This window comes from Gavialis gangeticus, unplaced genomic scaffold (assembly GCF_001723915.1).
Source record: "Gavialis gangeticus isolate Ggan-Ray unplaced genomic scaffold, GavGan_comp1, whole genome shotgun sequence".
NCBI lineage: Eukaryota > Metazoa > Chordata > Crocodylia > Gavialidae > Gavialis > Gavialis gangeticus.
Window position 1 is genome coordinate 35,346,770 of NW_017728996.1, and position 7,894 is coordinate 35,354,663.

Genomic DNA, 7,894 nt, shown 5'->3' on the forward strand with positions numbered 1-7,894 from the left:
GTGGTGGTGGTGGGGATGGAGCTTCCCAGCCCAGCTGAGCCCAGCTCCTCCACCAGTAAGAGGCTGGTGCTGCCCCTGCTCCAGAGCCCTGGCATCTGCTCCATACAGCGGATGTCTGTAGGCATACCTCAGAGCGGATGGTAGGCGAGGGGCCTGAGGCAGTGCAATCCTGGCTGTGGGTAGTTGCTGCCAGCCATGCAGCCTGGGCTGCTTGCAGTAGGGCTTGCAGCCTCTCAGACACCTGCTGGGAGCAGCCTGGGCTTCCTGGCTGGTGGCAGCTGCCCAGAGTCCAGGCCGGCAGTGGTATGCCGAGCAGAGTGGCTTCACGTACCATGCTCTGGCATGCGTGCTGAGGATTGCCAATCCCTGGGCTACACTAACCTTTCCTTGCGGTAGCTTTTCATCTGCATGTTTGCCCAGTAAGGGCCATGTGTTTTATAGCTGTGCTCAGCGTTGTCTGTACTTACTCAAATAGTTGATTTCCCTTACTGAGCCCTGGCTGTTTTTGGAAGCAGTTTATTGAAGGATAGTGTATTTAGTGAGATTTCCTTGTACACAATTATAAAGTGAAGAGCTTTTTCCCTACGCTGGTTGGGGCAAAAGAACCTCATCTTGTATTCAAGTAAATGCAGTAATTTTTCCTTACTTTGTGCATTAATTCCCATTGAAAACTAGCTTATATATTCTTTTGATAACTTTGATATCCTGTGACTGTTGAACCTATCTCCCACAACATTCTCATTTAATAAACTAAAGAAATACAAATCAGATGAAAATACTCTAAGGTGGATACATAGATGATTGGATCATCATGTTCAGCAAGGAGTCATCAATGGCTCAATGTCTAATTTGGAGGAAGTATCAAGTGGGGTTTTCCAGGGGCCTGTCCCGGGTCCAGTATTGTTCAACATTTTTAATGATTTGAATGAAGGGATTGAGTCCATGCTTAGCAAATTTTTGGATGACATCAAGTTGGGTAAAGTAACTGACATCCTGGAGGGCAGGGGTAGGATTCAGAATGACCTGGATAAAATGGAAAAATGGTTTGCAGTCCATCGGTTGAGATTCAGCAAGTGCAAGTCCTGCATTTTGGATGGAATAATTGTATGCCCAAAATACAGACTGCTAGACTTCACCATTGAGGGGTTACAGTAGACCATCAGCTGAATACGAGTTAACAGTGTGCTTTTGTTGCCAAAATAGACAACAGCATACTGGATTGTATTAGAGGGATGTCACTTATAAATGAAGATAAGTGATTCACTCTGTTCAGCACTTGTGAGGCCTCATTTGGAGTTCTGTGCCCAGTTTGGGGTTCCACACTTCACAAAGACTATGGGCAGATTGGAAGGAGTCCAGTACAGTGACCAAAATGATTAGGGGCCTGGGAAACAAACTTAAGAGGACATGCTGAAAAAAGTAGGCTTGTGTAGTTTGGAGAAGAGAAGACTGAAGGGGTTTTTGATAACAGTCTTCATATACCTGAAAGGTGATTATAAAGAGGATGGGGAGTAAACTGTTATGTGCACATAGTGGGTTGGTGTAGAAGCAATATCTTCAGACTGCAGCACAGAGAAAATTTGGGTTGAAATCATGAAGAATTTCCTCATTATAAGGGTGGTCAAGCACTGTAACAGGCTACTTATAGAAATTGTGGAATCTCCATACTTGAAAATTTTCAAGAGCAGGTTCTTCTTTCGTATGGCTGACTTGGACCAACAATTATAAGTCTAGTTTAAGATTAGTTAACCAGTCTAATGCTTTTGAGGAAAGGAATGTATCTCTGCAATGTCACCATCAAATTTGTATGGAGGCTGGAGTGTTGTTATGTTGTTTATAGTTTGATCTGGATTGCCACAGTCACATCTTGCAGAACTACTAATACACCATTTGTGCATCAAGTTACTGCAGTGGCCATGCCTGGTTCAGATCCAAATTAGAGCCTTCCATGTTTTCCACGGAAGGTCAAAACCAGGAGTCTTTATTGTTGGGTCGGAAATTAGATGTTTACTCTGAATAGTGGTTTTGTTCCATGCTTTCCTCCAAGGTGCTGCACTGTTTTGTCCTACAAGGGCTTCTACACGTGTCCACAAAGGTTTCGGGGAAATCAAGCAGTGAGCTGGGAGGTTCTTTAAATCTCTATGGATGGGGAGGTCTTGGTTGTCATTCATGCGGACAACTTCTCTGTATGTAGCTTTGTTGTGGCAAATGTCTGGAGGAGTAATATCGGCTAGCGCTGGTTACCATTGAATCAGTGTAGATTTCAAGGTTCTGGTGATAACATGCAGGAAACTTGAGCAGGTTGGAGAGATATTTGGCTGGGCTGGTGTAGTTGGGAGAGATCCTGACATGGATAGGGAGCTGGACTAGATGACTTTGTGAGGTCACTTCAGCCCTAATTTCCCGTGATCCAGTTGGAACCAGTAATCTTCTCATAAACATTTACAGAGATGTGTGGTGCATTACCCAAATGTTTGTCTCGATATAGAATAATAGCCACTAATATTGATTAGTTTCTGCTGTGAATATTTACAAAAAAGGCAACATATTTTGCAAACCATCAGCAAAGTGTTTGAGGAACTGCAATAGACACAATTAATGTTTTTCTCTCATATGCCATATGTTTAGCCTACAGCATATGTAGTAACATGTACCTAGATGTACTGCTAGGACTGGGGGCTGATTAGACACATACTCCCCATTTCATGAAAGCTTTTAAATGACATTTTACCCAGTGAGGGATGTTGGGTAAAAGGCAAGTTCATTGAATGCAGGAGACAGACAATAAAGAGACGAGTTTTGAATTCAACTGGTTTGCTTCCCTTGATTTTTTTTTTTTAAATGAGTGCTAAGCACATGCATCTAACAACAGAATTTATTCATGTAGAATATGCATCAAGGAGGATTTTGGTGTTTTTAATTTGTATGTACATTTGTTGGGATCCCCTGTGGTCCAGGATATCTTGCATACTCTTACTGAAGCTCCTCTTTTTAAATGTGTCCATTTGGTTTCAAAATGTCACTTTCTCAGGCAGCTGTAGCTGTTTTTTCATGCTGTATAATTCTTATCATTACATTACCAGATACAGCTACAGTTTCCCAGACCTTCCAGTTGTTCATATCTACCAAAAAAGTGAATACACATTAAATGAGACCTTTATACTTTCAGCATAAGAAAACTTTTGTGCAGTGTGTATAATTTGAATGAAATTGTTTTTTATCAAATTTGTTTTAGTTTGGTTAAGAAGAAAACATAGATTCCTGCTACTTTAAATACAGGTATGAGCAGCTTTGTTGGTCCTTCCAAACTTCACATGCAACTCTGGGATTTGCTGTATCATTTCCTTGGGGTGTATAGTGGAATGGTGGGTTTCTAAAATGGAAAGCTGAATTGTAGGAAAAACCCCTCCTGGGCAGGGGATGTAGAGCTTTAGTTTGACTGAAGCCAAAAAACATTGCCTGTTTTGCATTTGGCTTTGAAAGTGAATTCTAATGAAGGGGAAATGGATGGCAGTGTGTCCCATTAGAGTCTCACTGGGGACTGATGTGGTTTGAGAGCCAAGAATTGTTGGTGAGTTCAGAGAAATAGGTCTCAAACATTTCTCTGCCTGATAACTGAAGGGTTTACTTTCTTAGTTAACCTAAATGTTAACATGTTGGTTTTGCTACCAGTACTTGCACTGAGCAGGAACTTACTTTGGCTTGTGCTGTGTGCCCATGCAGATGAGTTTAGAGACTTTGCAGACATGTTTTTGGTGGGTTTAGAGATGGGCAGGTAGCGAATTAATATAATGTTGACTCTAGCCTTATAATATACCAGGCAGCTCTGCTGTGCCAAGGTACTGGGGGCTTGCACTTCTTCAGGGGTAGGGCTGGTGCAAGGTTCCAGCAGAGAGGTGTGATCAATCTGGAGTTAGGGCCGGGGGGTAACATGGAGACAAATTGTGCCTTTGCAAATCACAATTACTTCCTGACCATTTCTTGGGGCAGTGCAGCTATGTACAGCCCTGATTGTGTGGATTTTGGTAAAGTTTTGAAATATCATAGTTCCACTCAAATCAAAGGGCCTACTTGTGTGGTAAAAATCAGGCCATAAAATCACATAGTTACTGCACCTGGATGTATCCATAGTTTGCATTGTTTCTGTTACCTGTACATACTGGTGTAGCTCCATTTCTGGCATGTTAGGTTAACCAGGGAGAGAGCTTTGCAGAAGCAAGATGGAACAGTCAACCCTTAGTATAATTTGTTCTGCTTTTGAGACGTGCTGTATTAAAGAAGGAGGAGCTGCAGGGAAGAGTTATGTTCTTCTACCTTCAACCGATGATGAGAGTAGAGGACTGCAGTAGCATAAAATAACAATTTAAAAGTAACTCTTCAAAAATTGTTTTACAGTGGGGTAGAGTTAACCATAACAAGGCACATTATCCATGATTTCTTTTGGTTGAAAGATATTCTAGCATAATTGCCAGAGTCCTACCCTTGTGCCAGTATTGAATTGTTCTTTTTTTTTTCTTTGCAGGATGAAAAGAACCAAGTTTTAACAACAAACATTTGGTTACAAATGGTAAGTTTTGAAATAATCTTTTTTTATTGCCTTCAAATGTATGTGTACAAGTACTTTCAAATGTAAGGGGTGCACCTTCACATTGCTTCACTCATGGGGAGTTTTAAGAGATGTGTTATCACATTGGAAGGTTTTATAAAGTCATTGGAAGTGGTTCACTCATCTGAAACTCAAGATTACATTTGTCTTCTGAAAGTGTCAATATTTGGGATTCCTGTACAGTAGCTACAGCTGCATGTCACAACACATTACAACAAATCCAACACCTTTTCTTAATACTTTTGGGAGTGAAGAAATGCAAAATATAACTTCATATATTTACTTCCATATTTTACTAACCTTGTTCTGAAACCCTCCAGATGGTACTTTTGTAGAGGGTGGGCTTATCCTAAAGTAGTAATTTATTCCTGTGATCTGCTGCCATCGTTCTGACTGAGGACATCAGCCTGTACATGTTTTGTTTCATTTTCAACCTGTATGCATAAAGAACCGTGTGGGGGTTTTAATCTGATGGCCATGACTACAAGTGCTATTACTTGCTATGTTATTTTTTTTAAAACTTAGTGCAGCTTCAAAGGCAACTATAAAAAGAAAAAGATTCTTTAAGGTTAAATTTCAAAACTCTTTACCTGTACTGCCCCAAGTAGGCTGTTGAGCATGTTTGTCTACCTGATTTGTTTTCCAGTTGAAAGGTTGAGTATATATGAAAAAAACTGTAGCCATATTTTTAACATTGGTACCATGGTTCATTTTTTAACAGAATGGTAGAGCTTGGCATTTGTCACTGAATTCTAGATTCTGTGCTTGTGTCCTTTAATGACTGAAATGAGAAATTCTAAATGACACTGGTGCTGAATCTGGCTTCGTATAATCTTACTCTTGACACTGTCATGGGGACAAATGTGCTAATAGGCTTCATTCCCATTTTTACAGTGCAGTCATATAATAGGATTTTCAAAGATTGCCATGCGAGGGTTGTCCATTCCAGTTTATTTTGATCTGACTTGTAGCACTTTCTGTTAGCTAGGCATTAATGACTGTCATTCTAAGTTAGCCAGCTGAAGCAGGATAATGGGACATGGTCTTAGCTGAAAGAGCAGACGGGATGAAGGTTGACTGAAAGCAAGGAGAATTTTCCACATACTTTGGCACTTTTACTTCCAGCTTACATCACGTCTTTTAAAATTTTTATTTTGAAACAATAATACATAATCCTTATTTGTTTCAGCCACACAGCTTGTGGGAAACATCTTTGCATACAGCATGCTATAACTGGTAGTGTAACTAGTCCTCCTTTGTGCTCTATAGATTAAAGCAGGCTAGATAAGAGAGGAAGATTGCAGCTTGGCTTTTAGTATGGAAGATTGTGGTATTGGGGGAGACCTAGCACTCCAAGCAGAGCTCCCCGTCTAAGGGAGCCACATGACTGTTCCCTCTTATTCTCCTGCCTAGTCATATGGGTTCCTAATGGTGCTATATCCATAGGTCAGTGCTTCCTTTGAATGGAGTGAAGGTCAGGAGCTTTCCTTCCACCTTGTAGCAGAGGGGAGAGGGACTTGGCTTTCTCCTTATCCCATCTGTAATAGGGAAACATCTGGTTGGACTAAGTCACATTTATGGAACGGTCTTACCACTGACTGTAGTTTTACTGTTTTACTGCTGGGCTGCTTTAGTAGAAATTTTACTTCTCTGTTTCATCAAAATGATAAACTCTTTCAGTTTAAACAATTTCTGTCTTTGTCATTTTGCTGTAGCTTTTATGAAATGCCTCTCCCCCTCACAGATCTTAGGGAGCAAATGAAAGATTATTTCGGTGACCTACAGAGGATAGCATGGCTGTTTCATCTATTCACATAGAAATGCTGACAGGGAGGAAACGGTCAGTGCACACTATTTACGGACAAGTTTTACAATAAGATTAAAACTATCAAACATAATATGTTTTCAGTGCTGAGTTTCAATGACAGCAGTCACTCTGATTTCTAAGCACAGATTAAAAGACAACAATTCATTCTCTGGCAGCTATCATTTTTCTGTTTCCTCCCCTGTTTCTTATCTTTGAGTTCTCTTCTACAGGAAGTCCTGATTTTATTGCATTTTCAGATTGTATCTTTTGATTTATTTGTCTTTTGTATTCACTTCATCTGGAATAGGGAAGATACCAGTAGTGCGATCAGTTGATTTAATCATATCTCTGTCTGCTGCTCAAGGTCAGTGTACAGCTTTTAAAGACTATGGAATATGGGTAAAAGCAGTTAAAATGTAAGCCTTTGTTTATGGGTAATGTGTTTATATTGGTCAGATTCAAAGCCCATTGTAATCAGTGGCTGTCTTATTATAATACTATCTTGTTTTCAATAGATGTCATCCTTTTTTACTTCACTTTATTGTCCAGTTGCACTGAAATCTTCTTACATTTCTGCTTACAAATACAGATATATATCAAATATCTTATATATGTTTTATCCATCATCCAAGTATCTGTTTGCTAAATTAATTTTTCAGGTAGAGAGTGGGAATATTAACCAGGAATTTACATGAACAACTTTTGTTCATGGGCAGTCGTTGTGGAGATCCCCATCCTCCTCCTGACTGTGGAGATAGTCAAGCAATAGTCCTGTATATGCTATGGGGTCCAGCAGGGAGCTAAACTGGCCACATGGCTGCAGTCTCACAGAAGTGATCTTAAATCTCTCCTTTGCTGTTCCCTGACCTCATCTGCCCTAAATCTTTCTTGGCTTCAGTAGAAAAGTAGCTGTAGAGTTAAAAAAATAAGTATGTCCAACTTCTGTGTGTACTTTGTGATAAACATGCCTTGGCTAGCTGTGCACAAAACTGCATGTGTTAGCTTGAAGATGTGACCCAGTTAAAGTAAGAAATTCTGAGGGTTTTTTTCCCCCTAGTTTGGACTTCATTATAATGTGTAGATTTTTTAATGGATTGGTTTTTGTTACATTTACCATCATATCCTGTTTATTAGGCCCGTGTGAAGTGGCTGGTATTCGCTTCGGATTTGGATTTGGCTGATTTGGGGGACAGTGATACAATTTGGTGATTCAAATTGCTGTCCTGATTTGATTCGGCTGAATCAGCCAAGCCAGGTCCATCCCCTGCTCCTTTCCTAATCTGACAATAGCTGCCCCTCCTGCCCTAGCTCCTGCCACTTGCTTAAAAAATAGCCCTGGTGCTCACTGGGGAGTGATCCCTGGTGCCCCACCCAGGCCAGCTCCAGCTCTTTAAGAACCCTCCCCCCCCCAGACTCACCGCTGCTGCCCCACACCACGTGGAGGGCTCTGCATGAGCCCCTGAAGCCCCGAGGCCGCTGCA

General features: G+C 40.9%; 1 protein-coding gene across 1 annotated transcript in view; it reads left to right on the top strand.

Annotated features, from left to right (window-relative positions):
• Window positions 1–7,894, top strand: part of CHRFAM7A (CHRNA7 (exons 5-10) and FAM7A (exons A-E) fusion) — a 146,410-nt gene that overhangs the window by 73,305 nt on the left and 65,211 nt on the right. The window contains exon 3 of the mRNA XM_019504323.1: window positions 4,523–4,567. Within this exon, the coding sequence (XP_019359868.1) occupies window positions 4,523–4,567 (45 nt within the window). The remainder of the gene's footprint in view (window positions 1–4,522; window positions 4,568–7,894) is intronic.